Source organism: Paramormyrops kingsleyae, chromosome 5 (assembly GCF_048594095.1).
Source record: "Paramormyrops kingsleyae isolate MSU_618 chromosome 5, PKINGS_0.4, whole genome shotgun sequence".
Classification (NCBI taxonomy): domain Eukaryota; kingdom Metazoa; phylum Chordata; class Actinopteri; order Osteoglossiformes; family Mormyridae; genus Paramormyrops; species Paramormyrops kingsleyae.
The window spans coordinates 2,041,721-2,062,850 of record NC_132801.1 but is presented as its reverse complement, the minus strand read 5'-3'; the positions used below and the strand labels follow the sequence as shown (position 1 = coordinate 2,062,850).

General features: G+C 44.6%; 1 protein-coding gene across 3 annotated transcripts; it reads right to left on the bottom strand.

Moving 5' to 3' along the window:
* Positions 1 to 295: 295 nt before the first annotated feature.
* adgrg7.1 (adhesion G protein-coupled receptor G7, tandem duplicate 1) lies at positions 296 to 17,942 on the bottom strand. 3 transcript variants are annotated; one of them, XM_072711834.1, is made up of 16 exons: positions 17,814 to 17,936; positions 13,631 to 16,549; positions 12,500 to 12,604; positions 12,143 to 12,252; positions 11,731 to 11,865; positions 10,843 to 10,934; positions 10,239 to 10,384; positions 9,883 to 9,993; positions 9,465 to 9,649; positions 8,036 to 8,206; positions 7,455 to 7,567; positions 6,654 to 7,000; positions 5,485 to 5,566; positions 4,558 to 4,746; positions 2,709 to 2,856; positions 296 to 1,173 (listed from the first exon to the last, which is right to left on the bottom strand). In XM_072711834.1, exons 1-16 carry the CDS (start codon positions 17,848 to 17,850, stop codon positions 946 to 948), a joined length of 5,118 nt encoding a protein of 1,705 aa, XP_072567935.1. In that variant the 5' UTR covers positions 17,851 to 17,936; the 3' UTR covers positions 296 to 945. The 3 variants fall into 3 exon arrangements, with proteins under 3 accessions (XP_072567935.1, XP_072567937.1, XP_072567936.1); XM_072711836.1 differs by having other exon boundaries at positions 12,143 to 12,604; positions 17,814 to 17,942; XM_072711835.1 differs by lacking the exons at positions 296 to 1,173; positions 2,709 to 2,856; positions 4,558 to 4,746; positions 5,485 to 5,566 and having other exon boundaries at positions 6,915 to 7,000; positions 7,455 to 7,497.
* Between the last annotated feature and the right edge of the window lie 3,188 nt (positions 17,943 to 21,130).

Sequence of the window (21,130 nt, the reverse complement as noted above, 5' to 3'; positions counted from 1 at the left end):
TGATATTTTATATTATTAAAGGCAAAACTGATTGAACCAGATGCATTCAGTTTTAAAATAAAATGTATATAATACTGCATCAGCCCGAGCGGATAACTGGTTGGAAGTTCGGCAAATACATATAAAAACTATATAAAATATAAAAAACTTTACAATATTTTGTCAGTTACCCCAATTCTTGGGGAGCCCCATCCTGTAAAGATTACAGCAAGTAAGGATCCAATAAGAATTACACTTTGTGATTAAAAAAGTCTGCTGGCTTCAGCTGGACTCAGAAAATGACAGTAGCAGAGTATTTATTAGCCAAATGTTTTATTAAGCACATTTCCCATGAGCTATCAGCACGCAGGATATCGACACAGAAGTATTCACTTAAAATTGGGAAATAGCCTACATAGTAAAACAAACACCCCACCAAATGTCCAAGAGAATCTCAATAGTTTGCTGGAGATGGTGGACTGGGAACTATCATCTCGACTAACAGAACCACCCTGTTTCAGGACATTTCCCCAGGTCTGTGCAGGTCTGACATTGTGAAGCTCTCTTAAACCTCTAAAAGCTTTCTCGACGAGAGTGCTGGCTTTGTAGATACCACATGGAAAATCGCTTTTCAGTTTTCCAGTACAATCTGTTGAGTAGAGAAATGAAGGGGGACTTAAAAGCATTAAGTTGTTTTTACATCAGGATCGTTCTGACCGCGGAGCTGACTGAGCCCTGTGTTCCCAGATATCCAGCTAATACCCAGCAGGTACTTGGTCACAGTAGCGGTGTGGAGATGCGCTGCCCCCAGGAAGGCTGGTGGACTTTTAAGAAGGACGTGGCCAGGTTACGGCTCCACGCTCCTCTGTCTGACTCCCAAACCCAGTGGCGCTGCAGAGAAAAGCGTTGAAACCAGACCAGACCTGGTGGTGATACCAAATGTGAAAATGACGTTTTTGATCACTCCTATGTTTCTGTCTCTCTGGGCAAGTCTGAGGAAGGAGTCAAGATGTGGAAGTTGGAGATGAAGTCGGTCTCCATCTTCCTGTAGACCTCAGGGAGTCCCTTGCCGTGCTGAGCCCTGACGTTGTACTTCTTGGAATGCAGACCGATAGAGACGGTCGGAGTGGGCATGGAGCGTAGCGCAGTGTTGATCCTTCCCCAGTCTGGGATCAGGAGGAAAATCTGAATGCCCTGTGGAACAAGGAAGACAACAGGGTACTTTGCATCTCAGATACCTGAAAAAGGGCCCCTAATGCGTCACCACTCGCTCAGTAACTAAAAAAGGGCCCCTAATGCGCAACCACTCGCTCAGTAACTAAAAAAGGGCCCCTAATGCGTGACCACTCGCTCAGTAACTAAAAAAGGGCCCCTAATGCGTGACCACTCGCTCAGTAACTAAAAAAGGGCCCCTAATGCGTGACCACTCGCTCAGTAACTAAAAAAGGGCCCCTAATGCGTGACCACTCGCTCAGTAACTAAAAAAGGGCCCCTAATGCGTGACCACTCGCTCAGTAACTAAAAAAGGGCCCCTAATGCGTGACCACTCGCTCAGTAACTAAAAAAGGGCCCCTAATGCGTGACCACTCGCTCAGTAACTAAAAAAGGACCCCTAATGCGTGACCACTCGCTCAGTAACTAAAAAAGGGCCCCAAATGCGTGACCACTCGCTCAGTAACTAAAAAAGGGCCCCTAATGCGTGACCACTCGCTCAGTAACTAAAAAAGGGCCCCAAATGCGTGACCACTCGCTCAGTAACTAAAAAAGGGCCCCAAATGCGTGACCACTCGCTCAGTAACTAAAAAAGGGCCCCTAATGCGTGACCACTCGCTCAGTAACTAAAAAAGGGCCCCAAATGCGTGACCACTCGCTCAGTAACTAAAAAAGGGCCCCTAATGCGTGACCACTCGCTCAGTAACTAAAAAAGGGCCCCTAATGCGTGACCACTCGCTCAGTAACTAAAAAAGGGCCCCAAATGCGTGACCACTCGCTCAGTAACTAAAAAAGGGCCCCTAATGCGTGACCACTCGCTCAGTAACTAAAAAAGGGCCCCAAATGCGTGACCACTCGCTCAGTAACTAAAAAAGGGCCCCTAATGCGTGACCACTCGCTCAGTAACTAAAAAAGGGCCCCAAATGTGTGACCACTCGCTCAGTAACTAAAAAAGGGCCCCAAATGCGTGACCACTTGCTCAGTAACTAAACAAAACAGGGGGAGTTTTTTGAAAAATTTAACAGAACAATTTCTGTTTCTTTCTGCAGAATGTTTGGTGAGCATATTCGCAACATAACAGTGGTATACATTATCTCTCGTCCAAAGGACTTGATAAAGATATTCAGCATACTTGGGCCCCTGGGCATGAGGCTTTTGGGGCCCCCGAGGTAACTGATGGAGCCTTGGGGCCCTAAAAACCAAAACCGGTGTAGTGTCTAAGCCCTGGGCCTTATTAAATAAGGAGTACTGCCATAGCTGTGGTATCTAAGGGATGACATAATGCCAAAGCTGTCCATGGACTGGGGACATCGTTTGAGGCCACACTGTGACCTGGGCCTCTGGGCCCCAGCTGTGATCCACCCATGATTAAGGTCACTGTTAGAAAAACATCTCCTATATGCAAAGGCCTGTTTTCATAAACACCAAAGATGTGCATCAGACATTGTTTTTAGTGCTCCTGTTCATTCAAGACTAACGAAGATTCACCAAAGAACAGTGTGACATCTGGCACAAACCTGGGTGGTGTTGAAAACGCAGAAGATGATGCTGAGGACTGTGTGAACGTCTGGATCATGGGTCACCAGCAGCAAGTATCCTATCAACCAGGTGAGGCCAAGCAGCACAGCCAGAGAGATGCTACTGATGACCTCCTTCAGTAGGGTGCTGGTTTTGGAGGAGAACATCACAGATGTGAAACAGCTACTAGGCCTCGATACAGAGGTCGGGCCAGCTTTTTTAGCATGCTCTACACTGTAAACAATGTCTGTGAAATTAACAGAGAAATTCTGTAAAATAACGACATAAAAAAACTGTAAGAGGAAAAACAATAGAGCAGCGTATATTTTAACATTAATATTTTGTAAAATACTTAACAAAAAAACAACTTAATTTTTCAGTAAAAATATGTTTTAAAAAAATATTTTTTTTGGTAGAGTTAATAAATTACTGTAGTTTAAACGCATACAAATTGTAATATAAAAACCAATACAATAAAGTTAAAATTACAACATAACGGTGTGAAAATAATATTTTTTTAATCAGGTCAACTTTGTTTATACTGAAAGAAACCATGTTACATTTTACAAATTAATATTCTGTGCTTTACAGATGAGAAACAGTAAAACTTTAAATGATATTCCAACACTTGCTTTTTGCTTCGTGCATTATGAGCCAACAAGAAATAGCCCACACGAGTCAGGGTTTTCTGGTTTGTCAGTCAGCTTTTGAAATTGCAGTACATTCGGAGATACCGTCAGAACTTCACCTCGTAGCAACACCTCTGCTCAGTTGATAAGAAGGTATTTTTCCACTGAGGTGATAAAAAATTCTGTAGCACCAGCGGGACAAATGTCCAGGAATGCCCCGCGTGCAGTTATAAATAGCCCTTGTATTGTTGTCATTGTTAATGGTTATATTTCCTTATTGTCGCGTGTGTTTACCTGTGTCTTATGTGTACCCTGTCCGATCCTCGTGTGTGATTAGCTTACATAAATCTTCCACCGTGTATGCGTCTTACAGTTGAGCGTCTGACAACCTTGTGTTTCCTGCGTATAACTGGTTCGATACTCCTTGCGTGCCTGATGTAGCCCTTTTCAGGACTACTAATAAAGAGCGTGTTACCTCAGCAAGAAAGTGCTGGCAGCTGTGGTTACCAGAATAATTTAGTAAAAAAATACGGCAAAAATGTAAACAGCTTTACAAAACAGCCTGTCAATTTCACATACCAACATTGTAACATTTTACATAGTGAATTTGTAAATTCAGCATATTCTTTCTACTATTTAGCAGGGCCATGCTGCTGCTGTACCAGTTATTTCAGTATAATTCACATCTAATCATTGCTTATTCTACACTGAAACCAAGTAACACATGTAGTTGGTGGCTGTTTTACATTGAAATCGAGTAAAATTTACAAATGTTTCTGTAAAGTTGTTTACACTTGTACAGTATTTTTTACAGAATAATTCTGGTAACCACAGCTGCCAGCTTTTTTCCGTAAAAACAACGGGATTTTTTTTTTTTTTACAGTGTAGTTCAGGTAACGACAAAGTGTGAGGTTTGTACACCTCCAACACTTTGAAAGCATTTTTGTCCGGTGTATCCCAGGCAAGATAGAAAAGGATTTCACTCGAAGTCTGGTATGTTGGCTGCCTATTGAAGTTCTTCTAATTGTGGGAGAAATGGGGCTTTGATGGGTGGAGCTGGTGTTTGCCGCCAGTCATGAATTTAGGCCACTTCAATTTTCTAAGGCTGTGATTGACATTGCAGGTGGGACTTCAGGCAGCACTACTCATCTCATTTCCTCCACATGTGTGCTGGTCCGGAAAAGATGGTACCGTTTCATTCTGTGGGGTTATCACTCACCAGCTATTGTTGGTTTTGCTCTTGCTACGCCTCCTTGCCCTCCTTGCCTGCTTCACTGCTGTGATGGTGAAGTAAACTAGCTCCACGGTGTTGAAGAAGAGCAGCACAGCCACAGGCAGCAGGAAGCTCCAGAGCAGGGTGCGACGCGGGTCAAACTTCCCATTTTCATCCATGGTAGCCAACCAGCAGCTAGAAGAGGCGTTAGGTGTGAGTTTGCTTGGCAGACAGGCCCCATGTCTTTCAGCCGTGTGAAAGAGCGCCCGAGCGGCTAAATCGCATGTGCAGTCAGAAGGATGCAGATTTTGACCTGAAGGGGAACAGGTTCCTATACTTTTGATTAGCTGATCGGGTTTCTTGTCCTGCTGTCTAACACACTTCAGTGGGAGGCGCTTGGAGCTTTAAGTCCACTTCTGAAGCACCTAGTGCCAGTCGAAGCCCATGTGGAGCCCTGGGCAAGCTTCACCACCGCCCCCCCCCATCCCCGCCGAAGCCGTTCTGTGCTGGGGGGCAGGTGTGGTGCACACTGTTTGACACATAGGGACACCAGCTGGCTAAGTCAGCGCCCCCTCAGGTCACGGCGCCCTAGGCGGCTGCTTATGTCACCTGACAGGTCGGCTGCTGCAGCCTATTAGACAGCAGGTCACATGGGTCACGGCCGCAGTTAGACAGGGGTACGCACAGTCCACTACAGGAATGTCCTTTCATGCTTGCTGTGTCATGTCTGCTGATAGGAATCTATGCCAAACAATAAGATATTTACAACTGTGATTATAATTTCAGTCGCATTAGAAAATATTTAACTACAAAGACGAGGCATCTATAAAGGACACGGCAGAACGCTAAAAGCCTTGTTCATGTCTGGGCAAAGGTCATCTCCTCATGTAAGTGCGTTTATACATCCACATACACTGGAACCAATGCACTCACAACTCTTGCTGGCGATAGTTCAGTGGATTCTTCACACTGTATGAAACTGCAAGTGTAAAGGACGTCAGCACCAGTGGAAAACCTGAATACAAAACAAACATGCGTGAATATGTGACAATGTCAGAGCTCTGACCATTTTTTCCTGTACAGTTGGTTTTTATTCAAGATTTGGATGTGGATTTGGAGGAAGTTCACGGTGGTCCAGTACCATCTTCATGAGCAGCAGTACCATCTTTACGAGACTATGCTGCCCCACAAAGACAAAATGTTCTAACTGCATATTCTACCAAATAAATGATAAGTCCTTCATTAGCCATTTGCACAAGTACAGGTACACTGGAATTCGTCCTTTTGCCTGCCCAGTCTTGCGCTCCATAGCTTGGAGGGTCACAGCACAGAGCCAGCTAACGTGCCACCCCCCAGGGGCCCTGCTCAGCCATGCTCAAGGGCCCATGGACATCTCACCCTGCTGAGGCTGGGGCTCCTACATGGATCTGCTGATCACAGGCACAGAGACTTATTCCACTGAGCTACACACGCCCCCAAAAGTTGAGTTAGGACTGAAATTGAGTCTCTTAGGCTTTGTTTTATCTTGTAACAAAATATCTTTTGAAGAATTACACTATCATTTACCTACCCATTACATATGGGTAACAGGTCAAAAAACTCTTTCTCAGTTTCAGTGTCAGCTTAGTGACTGTGTTTTGTCTTTGCAGGGCAGTATGGAGATCTCCTGTGCATTCACATCATCCCATAATTTGATGACAAGTAAGACACTGCTTTGGGTGTGAACAGTGAGGACTCTTGTTGGATTTAATATGTGTCTATCTTGGTAATGACCACCAGGTTGACTATAGCTACCAAATTTAACAACACTTCTTTACACAGTGTGTAGTTAGAGTATGGAATAGTCTTCCTGTTCATGTAGTGCAAGCTAAAACCCTGGGTTCTTTTAAATCAGAGCTAGATAAGATTTGAACAACTCTGAGCTATTAGTGAAACGAGCTTGATGGGGCAAATGGCCTCCTCTCATTTGTAAATTTCTTATGTTCTTATGTTCTCAGGAGCCCGTTGTCTCTGTATATAAGCCACGTGAAACTGAGAAATGCCGAGTCATTAATTTGATATGACAGGCTGTGCCTGGCTGTGCCTGGCTGTGCCTCGCTCACCCCAGCCAACTGCCAAGGAAATCACGGTGAACTGCGACTGAGACAGCTGGAGGGAGCTCAACTGCGTCCTTCTCAGGTTGGTCAGAAGCATCTGCATGGCATACAGTGCATTCCAGGTGAAGGTAGCCAGCAGGAAAAAGTGCATGAGAGCCGTCACCGCCGTGCACGGGCCACTGTCGCGGTCCACGTGGAGGTCTGACTCCAGCATGTGATTCCTGCTGCGGTCGGCCATCACAGCGCCCCCCACTGGGGGCTTGTTGGCTCCGAAGATGAAAAGCAGGTTGAACAGCAACAGGGAGCTATATATGCTGACTAGGATCATCGTGGTGTTGCTCTTCCGTGACTTGCTGTGAACAGAAGGTAAATTAGAAGTTATAAGAAGTGGTAGAACCATAAACTAGAAGACGTGGAAGCAACATAACACAGTCAAACCCAGTTTCTTTGAATCCCTGTGTCATTTGGATGTTTTGAGCTTCCATTCCTTTTGTTGCCTATATCTGTGTAACTACCCTTCTTGATTCCAGGCTAAGCCAAACATACTAAAACTGCAAGGCCATAATCTTCGCATATAGGCATAATGTCTACAAACTATAATTCAATAATAATACAGAAGTATTTAAACCCAGGCTTTAGCTATAAATGAGAGCACCAAGTTCAGAACCTCTGTTACTTCTCCCGAACTTTGTCTGAATGGAATCTTTATTTGCAAAAATATGCCCCCCCATGATTATTTACATGTAAGAAATAGTCAGTAGACAGTGCAAAGTCATTTAATTAGCTGTGAAGGTGAAGGATTTTTACCTGACGATGAGCTCGAGCAGTATGGTGAAACTCAGGGCGATTACTGAGAGAAAGCATCCAACAAAGGTGATTATGTCCATTGCTTTTGAATATTTAACATCTTTCCTGAAAGACTGCAGATAAACAAAATCAATGATATGCAGGGACCAACTGTGAAGATGCACCAGATCCTGGTGCAGTTATCTGTATGTTCCACATAGTCCCAGGCAAACACAGCCATCACGGAGAACTTGGTCATCCCACGGATTATCCAGGATGAAACCCTCCACCCGCATGCCTCTACGCCCATGACGACCATAATGTAGTGCTGTCTGTTGGCAAGACCTGTACCAAGGTCTCCCATGTTAAAGGGGGCAACCCAGGTTGTAGCACCAATGGGTCAAAACCTGGAATCTGAGTGAGGAGATTGGGGCTCAGGAGATGTGCGTGGTGGTAAATATAATATGGGGGGGGGGGGGGGGGGGAGAGAGGCTTGGGTAGACTCTATGGGCTTTGATGCCCAACTAACTCCCTTTAGGACCTTGGGTAGAAAGCACCTTTAGGGGCTGATGGGCTTGGGGGAGGCATGGGAGAGCACTCACCAGCAGCATAGAGAAGCTGGTGGTATGGTTGCAGACACAGCCCACCACGCCCCGGGCCAGATCGGTCTCACTAAGCCTGTTGCTCTTGAAGCAACCCTCTGTGCTCCAGTCCCCAAGGGAGTAGTCCCAAAACACACAGGCAAAGTCGTAGAGGGTTGCATTGCGGATGGGCTGGCAGAAAAAAAGAAACGACACACATACAGGGTGAGAAACACGGTGCAGTGTGTAGTGATTGCTCACCAGAAGCCCGTGAGAAGCACGGTGCAGTGTGTAGTCATTACTCACCAGAAGCCCGTGGGAAGCACGGTGCAGTGTGTAGTGATTACTCACCAGAAGCCCGTGAGAAGCACGGTGCAGTGTGTAGTGATTACTCACCAGAAGCCCGTGGGAAGCACGGTGCAGTGTGTAGTGATTACTCACCAGAAGCCCGTGGGAAGCACGGTGCAGTGTGTAGTGATTACTCACCAGAAGCCCGTGGGAAGCACGGTGCAGTGTGTAGTGATTACTCACCAGAAGCCCGTGGGAAGCACGGTGCAGTGTGTAGTCATTACTCACCAGAAGCCCGTGGGAAGCACGGTGCAGTGTGTAGTCATTACTCACCAGAAGCCCGTGGGAAGCCCGGTGCAGTGTGTAGTCATTACTCACCAGAAGCCCGTGGGAAGCACGGTGCAGTGTGTAGTGATTACTCACCAGAAGCCCGTGGGAAGCACGGTGCAGTGTGTAGTCATTACTCACCAGAAGCCCGTGGGAAGCACGGTGCAGTGTGTAGTGATTACTCACCAGAAGCCCGTGGGAAGCACGGTGCAGTGTGTAGTGATTAATCACCAGAAGCCCGTGGGAAGCACGGTGCAGTGTGTAGTGATTACTCACCAGAAGCCCGTGGGAAGCACGGTGCAGTGTGTAGTCATTACTCACCAGAAGCCCGTGGGAAGCACGGTGCAGTGTGTAGTGATTACTCACCAGAAGCCCGTGAGAAGCACGGTGCAGTGTGTAGTGATTACTCACCAGAAGCCCGTGGAAAGCACGGTGCAGTGTGTAGTGATTACTCACCAGAAGCCCGTGAGAAGCACGGTGCAGTGTGTAGTGATTACTCACCAGAAGCCCGTGGAAAGCACGGTGCAGTGTGTAGTGATTACTCACCAGAAGCCCGTGGGAAGCACGGTGCAGTGTGTAGTGATTACTCACCAGAAGCCCGTGAGGCTTTATGCAGCCTCATAAGGTATCGTAATGACTTTTACTTTAATCTGATTCATTACTGATAAAGACCAGAGGTGCTCAAAAACAACAATCAGGATGTAATGTAAATTGATAGTCTCAGAACAAAGGTGCAAGTTCATGTAGACATGTAAAAACTGGTGGTAAAGCTATTAACCATGTTGCAGTATGCGGAAAGTTCAAGAGACCAAATTAAGGTGATGACAACACCTACGGGTGGTCGATAGAGCAGTTCCACGAATTCGGGCACTGTCTTCCGAAGTCCTGCACTGTCACTGCTGATACTCCCAGTGATCACATTCCTTGTGGTCCCTAAGGGTGTTGCAAATCGCCTTGACTGGAAAAACTTATCATTCTGGTAGAGGACGAAGCCAACCTTCATTGCCTCTTGAGTTCTTTCTATCCATGGTGACAGGGAAACATTACAAATTTTTGAGTTAGCATTTTACAATTTGAGGACATGATCTGCAGGTAGATTGACACAAAATGTTGACCTAGGGGCAAACTCATGTGTCTTACAGAATTAAGCATGCTTAGCCCAAACTAAGATGAGCCTAAGTATCTGGGTTTACTCTATACTGGGTCTATGCTACCTTGGACACCTACAACTGGAATTCGTCTTCTAAGAATACCTTGTGGAAATTTGATAAAAATGTGTACTCCTCTTGGTGTTGTGTTGTTGATGGTCAGCTGTGGTACGCTGCTGGTGTATATTCTGTCAGACACAAAGGACTGAGTTGTACCTGGGAAATAAGCCAAAATGCAATAAGAAATCTACATCATTACATCGTTTGCCAATCCAGTGCTGGGTGACATATGTCATGTACTATGTGAAAAGAAACTTTTAAAAACACAGCAACTGCTACACCGACTGCACACTCAAGCCATCTATTTCCCAGCAGAAAGACCTTTAAGTCCTGTCTGGTCCTGGTGTTCCACACCAGACACACACATCCTGTGGTAGCTGAAAGCCAAGGACCATACGTACTGGGTATAGCGGAGAACTGGATCCCCTGTGTGGCCCCATGTGACACATTAACTTTTAAGGACTTCATTGCTAAGTTGGGCTGGACCACTGCTTCAGAGTGACTGGCTCCTCCAGTGAGGGTGAAGTTCTCCAGTGCTGAAGTCAGGCTAAAGTGAACACGAGGACACACACACAAGAAACAAAATTTGTAAGGTAAGTTATTCAGCAACACATATAGAAAACCCATTCTGCTTCCATTTACTTTGTGGGGATGTACTTGCAACCTGAGTCTTCTAGATTGTGTTGTATTTCTTTGTGACAACATTTTTTTTCAACATGTATCCTCACAAAATATGTGTAACATGTACAAATACAGAAAAGACTGGGAAACAAAACATTCCTCGTGCATGAGGGGAAAGGAAAGGAGATTATATCCTCTGCATTATAAGTCGGCTAACAAAGCTGTCTTCACTGATGTCAGTGAATGTCATGGGTAAGCAATTTTAAGGCTTAGACCACAAGACTCTGTGGAAGGGCTTAGGGTCCTGCTCATAGCCCGCCTTGTGTTCTGGTTATGTGTGCTAATGTCCTTTGTGGTCAGGAGGGTGGAGAGGACCTGGCGTACCTCTCTGTGACATTGCTGGTTTGAGAAGAGAACTCAGATCTGCTGGCTTTCAGGAGTTGGCTGATGGTCACCACTGTGAAGTTAATGGCTTCCTACCAAATGAGAACGAGAGAGAGAGCAAAAGCACCCCGTTTCAGTTCAGGCTGATGTCTTTCATAGCGTAGAATCTCTCAATGTCTTGAAATGACCCTTTGCTATAGTGGTCTTTTCATTGGCTACCATCTGTGTGGGGTTTCGATTAAGCGGCCAATAGAGGAGCCTAGCTCTGTGACATATACAGTGCAAAAATTATTTCTAAATGATCTTAACTATGCTATCATGCCTGTCAAAGTGTGTCAGCGTAGCCATTTCAAAACTTCTGCTAAAATCACCCCAGTATTTGCAGCAGTATTTGGTTTTATTAACTAATTAAATTAATTAATTGAGCTGGTGGTGAAACTACATGTAATAGCTGGGCTTCCCCTATGGAGAGGTTTGGGAACTGAAGCTGTGTTCTTCTAGTCATCCACCAAGATATCAGTAAGTTTTTGGAGAACAGAAGAAAATCTTGTTAATTTTTACTGTTACTGTTAATTTGCATATGTTCTGTTAAATTTATTTTTTTTCTGTGCAAATATAGACTTACTACCCAGATAAACAGCTTTAAATATTGACTTTAACTGTCTAAGACTTTGGCAGTGTACTGCATGTGCGACTGACCATTTCATCTTGGCTTCGGCCTTTTATGAGCAGTTAAGAATCTGCACTAATCACTGCATGTTGCATTCTAATTGCCGGCAAGCTCTTCTGCACTAAACGAAGTGGTCATCTCTGTTTCCATGGCAATGGGGATAGTGCTGAGGCAGAACTCTGGTATCCTAGCAGCGTGAGAATGCCACATGGTGTTACCTTCAAGGAGCTGCCGAGCAGGAGTGATGTGATGATTTTGGCTGCCATGGTGATGTTCTTAGTGGTGAGGGTCTCGGGCTTGGATGTCAGGATTTGAGTGCTTATGGCGATAGTACTTGCATTGGTGGAGTTAATCTGTAATCACAGATTACCCCAAAAAGCAGCACATTTCATTGTGAAGGCAAAAAACAGCGGGCAAATAAATTGCTAGGTATTATTTTCTAATTACATGCAAATCTGCATGCAAGCCAGCCTCTTTGTTTCTAGCTAAAGTTAACATACTTCATGACATCTGACTAACATTGTGTGCCCTGGTTCATTATTCCTACGCCTTTCCCTCTTTTTCTTTCAGGAAGGTGTGTGGTTAGTGTCAGGGAGGGGCTGCAGCAGCAAGCTGACGGAGCAGACTCACCATCTGCTGGAGGTCATCCAGGCTCGTGCCACATCTGAAGACCTGCGCTCTCTGGAATGTAGGCTGTCCATTGTCACTGGTGCATTGCGTGGTGGCCTTGGGTAAACCCGCTAGCACAAAGAGGAGATCAAACTCAGCAGGCACGCAGGAAAACCCTGTCCCGATCCTTGAGGGAATATAGACCACATACATCACAAAATATCTCAAAGGCACCAGTTAATTTTTAACCTTCTTTTATATTCCAGTCACAAGTTATGCTTCTGATTCAATGCAGGCCCATAAAGTAATATCTCAGCAAAATGAGTGGCCCCTGCAGCTACTTGTAGGGCATCAGACGGCATGTGAGCGTGGACCTACTGCTCCCTTCACTTGAGTTGCACAGCTCATTGGAGTAACTGAACCATCCAACAGCAGTTTTGTTAAAAGTAAAACCTCCCATTTTGGTGGCATTGCAAAAGTTTGCTGTGGAAAAAAGGAACATAGCATTAGAAACGAATGTGATACATTAAATAAAAAGTGTATCAGCATTATTAATGAATTCAACGATAAAGAATCTGTGTTTGAACATGCATGTCTGGTCAGGTGTTTGTGAGTGTGTGTGAGTCAGTGAGTGTGAGTCGTGCATATGTGTGTGTGCTGGTGGCACCGATCTGATACCCACTATCAATATCGGGCTTATAACAGTAAAAAATGCTGGATTGGATATTGGGGGGGTAAGACACCGATCCGATTTTTCATCAGACATGGGTATAGCTATAGAGAAAGAAGAGGGAATTAAAACATGATGGAGCATCCATAATATGCTAATCAGACCATGTGGTGCCACTGGTAAAGCTTACAGATTAGGGTGGGGGCGTGAGTGCTGTCAGAGAAATTCACCGATCGGGGGAGGGGGGTACGGCGCCGGCAGATCGGTCAGCCAAATTTAAGATATATCATTATAGATTATAACATTTTGATCACATCATATCCCATATTTTGGAACACCTGTGATCTACAGTGTGGGCCCAGTGCTGTTTGCTTTGACTAAGAATAGTTGGTTGGGCTGTACAGTGATCTTTTTATGGCTGGTTTCTTTGTTATATTTAATTTGGCAAAAGATTGCACACTTTTCCCTTTAAGAAATATTTTTGTGATCATTGTTACTGAATCAAACAATGAAGCAGACTCGTGTAAACCAGGTTGGCCGTGAATTTCTCCCTGTACTGTAGTGGCAGAGCTTTTGTTTGAGAAACATGACCATTATATTTCCCTATTCTTAGCAAACTCAAACAATGCTGCTACAGCACTGAATGCAGTTTACAGCTACTGGAAATGTATCGATACAAATATCTCATTTAATGCTTAGTAGAAACAGATAAAGGGGAAAAATATTGGATTGGTATTGGCAGATACATGTTATTGGGATGGAATCAGAAAAAATGTTACTGTGCTATCTCTAATTGGGTGAATGTCTGTCTGCATATGTGTGGAAACCTTATTACTTACGAATCTCGCAGTTTCTCCCAGTAAACTCATCAGGACAAACACAGCTGGCTCCGATTACCTCACCACCATTTTCACAATTGAGGGGAGGGGTTGTAATGTTAGTAGTGGGCAGTTGAGTGGTAGCAATGGTAGTATGGGAATGTTGAGTGGTAGTGAAGTTAGTAGAAGGGAGATGAGTGGTAGTAATGGTAGTATGGGAATGTTGAGTGGTAGTGAAGATAGTAAAGGGCAGATGAGTGGTAGTAATGGTAGTATGGGAATGTTGAGTGGTAGTGAAGATAGTAAAGGGCAGATCAGTGGTAGTAGAGTCAGTGTAATCGGTTCGAGTGGTATTATCGTTAGTAAAGGGCAGATGAGTGGTAGTAGAGTCAGTGGATTGAGTGGGAGTAGAGTTAGTCAAGGGTAGATGGCTAGCAGTAGAGTCAGCGTTACTGGATACAGTGGTAGTAAAATTAGTCAAGGGCAGATTAGTGGTAGTAGAGTCAGTGTTACTGGATAGAGTCGTAGGAAAGGGCAGATAAGGGGTAGTAGATTCAGTGTCACTGGATAGAGTGGTAGTAAAATTAGTCAATGGCAGATGAGTAGTAGTAGAGTCAGTGTAATCGGTTCGAGTGGTACTATCGCTAGTAAAGGGCAGATGAGTGGTAGTAAAGTCAGTGTCACTGGATAGAGGGGTAGTAAAATTTGTCAATGGCAGATGAGTGGTAGTAGAGTCAGTGTAATCAGTTCGAGTGGTACTATCACTAGTAAAGGGCAGATGAGTGGTAGTAGAGTCAGTGTCACTGGATAGAGGGGTAGTGAAGATAGTAAAGGGCAGATCAGTGGTAGTAGAGTCAGTGTAATCGGTTCGAGTGGTACTATCGCTAGTAAAGGGCAGATGAGTGGTAGTAGAGTCAGTGTCACTGGATAGAGGGGTAGTGAAGATAGTAAAGGGCAGATCAGTGGTAGTAGAGTCAGTGTAATCGGTTCGAGTGGTACTATCGCTAGTAAAGGGCAGATGAGTGGTAGTAGAGTCAGTGTCACTGGATAGAGGGGTAGTAAAGTTAGTAAAGGGCAAATTAGTGGTAGAAGAGTCAGGTTCAATGGATAGAGTGGCAGTAAAGTTAGTAAAGGGCAGATAAGGGGTAGTAGAGTCAGTGTCACTGGATAGAGGGGTAGTAAAATTTGTCATTGGCAGATGAGTGGTAGTAGAGTCAGTGTAATCAGTTCGAGTGGTACTATCACTAGTAAAGGGCAGATGAGTGGTAGTAGAGTCAGTGTCACTGGATAGAGGGGTAGTAAAATTAGTCAATGGCAGATGAATGGTATTAGAGTCAGTGTAATCGGTTCGAGTGGTACTATCGCTAGTAAAGGGCAGATGAGTGGTAGTAGAGTCAGTGTCACTGGATAGAGGGGTAGTAAAGTTAGTAAAGGGCAAATTAGTGGTAGAAGAGTCAGGTTCAGTGGATAGAGTGGCAGTAAAGTTAGTAAAGGGCAGATAAGGGGTAGTAGAGTCAGTGTAATCGGTTTGAGTGGTACTATCGCTAGTAAAGGGCAGATGAGTGGTAGTAGAGTCAGTGTCACTGGATAGAGGGGTAGTAAAGTTAGTAAAGGGCAAATTAGTGGTAGAAGAGTCAGGTTCAATGGATAGAGTGGCAGTAAAGTTAGTAAAGGGCAGATAAGGGGTAGTAGAGTCAGTGTCACTGGATAGAGGGGTAGTAAAATTTGTCATTGGCAGATGAGTGGTAGTAGAGTCAGTGTAATCAGTTCGAGTGGTACTATCACTAGTAAAGGGCAGATGAGTGATAGTAGAGTCAGTGTCACTGGATAGAGGGGTAGTAAAATTTGTCATTGGCAGATGAGTGGTAGTAGAGTCAGTGTAATCAGTTCGAGTGGTACTATCACTAGTAAAGGGCAGATGAGTGGTAGTAGAGTCAGTGTCACTGGATAGAGGGGTAGTAAAGTTAGTAAAGGGCAAATTAGTGGTAGAAGAGTCAGGTTCAATGGATAGAGTGGCAGTAAAGTTAGTAAAGGGCAGATAAGGGGTAGTAGAGTCAGTGTCACTGGATAGAGGGGTAGTAAAATTTGTCATTGGCAGATGAGTGGTAGTAGAGTCAGTGTAATCAGTTCGAGTGGTACTATCACTAGTAAAGGGCAGATGAGTGGTAGTAGAGTCAGTGTCACTGGATAGAGGGGTAGTAAAATTTGTCATTGGCAGATGAGTGGTAGTAGAGTCAGTGTAATCAGTTCGAGTGGTACTATCACTAGTAAAGGGCAGATGAGTGGTAGTAGAGTCAGTGTCACTGGATAGAGGGGTAGTAAAGTTAGTAAAGGGCAAATTAGTGGTAGAAGAGTCAGGTTCAGTGGATAGAGTGGCAGTAAAGTTAGTAAAGGGCAGATAAGGGGTAGTAGAGTCAGTGTCACTGGATAGAGTGGTAGTAAAATTAGTCAATGGCAGATGAGTGGTAGTAGAGTCAGTGTAATCGGTTTGAGTGGTACTATCGCTAGTAAAGGGTAGATGAGTGGTAGTAGAGTCAGTGTCAATGGATAGAGTTGTAGTAAAGTTAGTAAAGGGCGGATGAGCGGTAGTAGAGTTAGTTTCACTAGATAGAGTGGTTATAAAGTTTGTAAAGGGCTGCTGGGTGGTAGAATGGATAGTAGTGTCAGTAAGTTCATTGGGCAGTTTAGTGTATGTAACCAGGGCATTAGTGCTAGTAGGAGGCAGGTCAGTTGCACTAGGGGACACTTTAGTGGAAATGGTGGCTGATTGCGTAGTGATTTCACCCCCGGGCTCTGGAGAAGTCATTCGTATAAATGCAGTGTCAGGGAGGGTCAGTGCAGTGTCATGAGGAGGAAGGCGGGGGCTTTCATGGGGGGAGGGGGGAGGAGGAAAGCTGCACGTTGATACAGGAGCTGGATCGCTGTCCTGACTACGTGAGGCTGTGGAGAGAGAGAGCAGCAGGCAGTTAGAGGCTCACTCTTGGGGACAGCCGTCTTCTCTGCCACTGAAGCTTCAGCCTGCAGTATGCAGCTAGCGTAAGCATGCGGTTTGCTGCAATTCACTCTGGATGAAAAACACTGCGTGTAACAGCCTTGTTTTGGATGCTTTACATTTACATTTTACATATTTGGCAGGTACTTCTATCCACGGTGACAACAGGGTCAGCCGGTCCCTGGAGCGTTTGGGGTTAAGGTTCCTGCTCAAAGGCCTGATGGTGGCATCCATCTACTCTGCCTGGGCTTTGAACCAGCCACCTTCTGATCATGGGCTGAGCAAAGGGGGGAGGGGGTGCTGTGTGGCTCAGCAGTTAGGCCACTGTGCACATGATCAGAACCTAGAGGACACTGCAACCCCCTAATCAGTTTACTAATTAGAGGACTGATTGGCTGAAGAGTCCTCACGCCTGGGTTTGAACAGCTGACCTAAAGCTTACCCCAAAAACCTGCATACACACCGGTCCTTTGCGGATAAGATTGCACCCCCCCCCCCCCCGATATAGAGCCACACAGAGCTGTACCTTCCTTATTAACATGAAAACATCATAATATGATATTGAGATGGCGAGAAATGCTTTCGAAAGAAGCAAAGTCCAATTTTCAGACTCATTTTCAGAGAAGCACACGGCAACATGTTCCAAACCTTTACGACCCCCCCACCCAATAAGGCAGCTGGAATAAGAGACACAGCAATGTGTGCTAGGGGCTTCCTGGCATTCTGGCACTGTTACATGGGGAGCTGTGCACAACACAGGCTGATCGTCACACTTTAGATTATCAGGTTGCTGCAGAATGGACACAGTTACATTAACTGTTATTGGTTAAAATCACGTCGTGCTCATTAGTATAACTGGTCCTACACAGCACTTCGTAGCTTCACAGGGATTAATGAGAAGTCCTACGATGCTCTAACGTGGTGTCCATGCCCCCCGCCGGGATGGACAAGCAGGGCGACAGCATGACAGTGATGTGACACCATCTGTCTCCATCTCTGCACACTCCATAAGCATCTCCTCAGTCATTCCCGATTTATCTCCACCACCATCCTTCCATACCACTCCCACCTTTCACACTGCGATGGAGTTCCACCACAGCATCTGCTCAGACACCAGACCTCATACATTCTTCCAGATTCCCCCTTAAACACGGCATCGCCCTCACCAGGTAAGAAGGACCCTGTCACTGCATGATCTTAAAAGTCTCCTACCTGTGGTACACAGCACCAGCAGAAACAAGCTTCTCATGTTGAAAGAGCGCGATTCCAGGCAGACGGCTCGCTCCTGGCTGCTCTGTGGGCTGGCTGCAGGGTCCACGGATCGCAGTGTGTGCCACCGTTCACTGTCTCAGTCACATGTTGTGCTGCTGTGCTTTTTATTGGCTCTGCCAGTTCAATCATTTACACAGCCTGCTCAGAGCCTAACCACTATATACCATATACTATATACCACTGTAGCCTACAGTGTGTGAAAACTAAATCAGGGACATTCTCATTTTTCAATGCAGCCAGGTATAAGATGTTGTTTTTGGATGTGAATGTGACAACAGGGACCAAATTAAATAGAAGTCAGCTTGACACTTGGGAGAGAAAAAAATATTGGAGATTTTCGAAAGAATTCACCCTTTCTAGGATTTCTGAAGCATTTGATACATTGTCTGGGATTTTTTTTTGTCTCTCTGTTGATCAGAGCAGCAGTGACTGAGATGCACAGCCTGGCAGGGAGAGATCTGTGACTCACTGCGATGGTTAGCAGGTTGGTTACGCCAACAGTCGCTTCCTGTCACACATCGGCTGTTAAAAAAGCACGATTATGTGGACACCCTAGAAATAACAGCCAGCCACTGAAAAAAGTAACAGTCCTTTAAAAAAATAGACGAGTGTTCAGAGCAGAGATGGACTCACACGGCACCACATACAAATTATAACAAAAGGACAGAGACAGAAACACCAGGTTCAAAAAGAAGGCAGGAGGCGATGGACCAACTATGCTGTCAGTAACACTTTACTTGACGGGGCACAGATGCTTAGTAGTAACTCATTTACTACTGAGGTACAAATCATGAACAAATATAGTCGCTACTTGAGATAGAAGATGCATCATGACTCATTAATGATGAACAAACTTGGGATCAGTAGTTAACGTGTTATTCATTTCATGTTCCTTCAGTAGTTCATAAAGGTTTATAGAATTAGATATAGTAACAAATACAGTAATGGCTTGAGAAAAAAGACACGTCACAATTATTAATGATGAACAAACTTGAGATCAGTATGTCACTAAGGCTTTGTTTGTGGTTAATTAATACATAAGTAATAGCTTATGCCGTATGCAAAAACCAAAATACTTGAGGGCAGGTGTTGGGAGAATGAAAAGGGGCTTTGTTTAAACAAAACAGGAACAGGGATAGGAGACGACAAGGGGTCTGACTGAGAAGGCCAGTGCAGGGAAGTGCAGGGGCAGACAAGGAGAATGACATCAGTGACCGAAGTGGGGAACACAGGACCTGGCAGCACTCATACGCAGCAGTAATGAAGGGCTGACATGATGCTGGTGAAGGCAGGTAGCACGAGAGGATTGGGGACGATGAATAAGACATTTAGGGGATACTGCAGGATCAGCAGCGACCTCTACTGGTCATTCTGAGGGATGGACCGGACAGGTCATGACAGCGTAATACTATTTTATTTCTGCCTCCTCATGTAAAATGTTACAAGTCTGTGTTCTGCCGGTGGTTAGTGATTGAGAAGAATCATATAAGAAGATTATCAATGATAAACCAAGTGAAGTAAATCAGTACTAATGGAAGACATTATAAGGACTGTAGTCAGAGAAACATAACAGTGGACTGTCATGAATTTTAAAATATAAGACCAGCTTGTTGGATGGAGCGTATAGCCTGATAAAGATATTTAAGGACATTGTGGGGGATCTTGGCAGTAATTCACAGCCAGAAATCATGTATGGATACCCTACAGTAACTTGTGTGTGAACATCTCTTTGCATTTAAGGTTGTGCAAGAACACAAGCTTATGAAGGAGTAGTAAGAATCGGATGCTCTGTCTCCTTTTCCATGAGGGTGATAAAGGTGGCACGGACCCAGAAGGTGTCGGCTAATAGTGTAAAGATCCTGTTAACATCCATCACTGTAACTGCTTAATCCAAACTGGGGTCACTGGAGCCTATCCCAGGAACAATGGGCACAGGCAGGAACCAACAATTATAGGGCCAACTTAGAGTTACCAAATAACACTGCACAATAAAGTTTTTGCTTCTTGAACAGTGTTGGGTGTTCCTTATAGATTTTTGGCTGCGGATCACGAAAATCACATCCAAATTGGCCATCACGTACCGGTCATCGAAATCTTCAGTTTTTTTCTCATATTTGTGTCCAAAAATTTTTGTTTCTGCAAGAGACCTATCAACAATGTTTTGTACAGTCTGTGAATGTCCAGGCATGGAATCAGGCCAGGTTGGTAACTGTTCTGTGGAAGTTTGGAGCCTGGGCATGCCTGGATAGGCTGGAGACAGCTTGACATTGCCTCAGCAGGCTATAAAATGTCCTGCATACACAGATGCTGCTCATTGGGTTAACCCTCTGGGATCGAGTGCATCGTCGGCGATGTCTCGGAGTAAGTTGACGGGTCCCGTACCGATCCATTATCTGGGATCTATTTGTTTTGACTTGCTGTACAGGGTAACCAATCAAATGTTACTCTCGGTTGACGACCCGCAGTGACCCGCCTACTGACTTTGATGGGTCACACTGACAGATAAAATTAATTCATGATGTGGTGAAAGTGCCAAAAGTGCCAAAATTAAATAAATAGTGAAATAATTGTAAATGACACATGTAATTAATTAATAATGATTTTATTTCTAATGGTAGATAATAATTCATGGCACATTTAATTAACGATATTTTTATTTCCCATTTTAAATAATTCATGACACATTTAAGTAATAATTTATCTTTATATTTCCCATTTTAAACAATTCATGGCACATTTAATTAATTAATTAATTATTGGTGTATTTATTTATTTAATTTTGGCACTCTTAGCCCTCCATACACTTCAGCTCACTCCATGCTAACATCGACCAGGAATTTCCAAAAGGGACTGAACTTCGCAAGCACAAGTTGGTCACTTTGAAAAGTCAGGCAGAAAAGCAGGTACAGTTTTTCCAAAAATTCACGAAGTGCTCAGAGACCGTAACGCTCGCATCGTATCAACTGGTTTGGAACATTGCACGGGCTAAAAAGCCATACAATGAAGGGGAGTTCATTAAAACAAAGTTCATTCAGTGAAAGTTGTTGAAATCTTGTCTCCTGAAAACGACAAACTAAAACGCATGGTATCAGACGTCCAACGGTCCCGCCACACTGTTGAACACAGAATATCGTACATTAACACGGCTATTGAATCATAGTTGCACTCTGACCTTCAAGCATGTGAGTATTTTAGTGTCGCATTGGATGAGAGTTGTGACATACAAGACAAGCCTCAGTTGGCAATATTTGCACGGT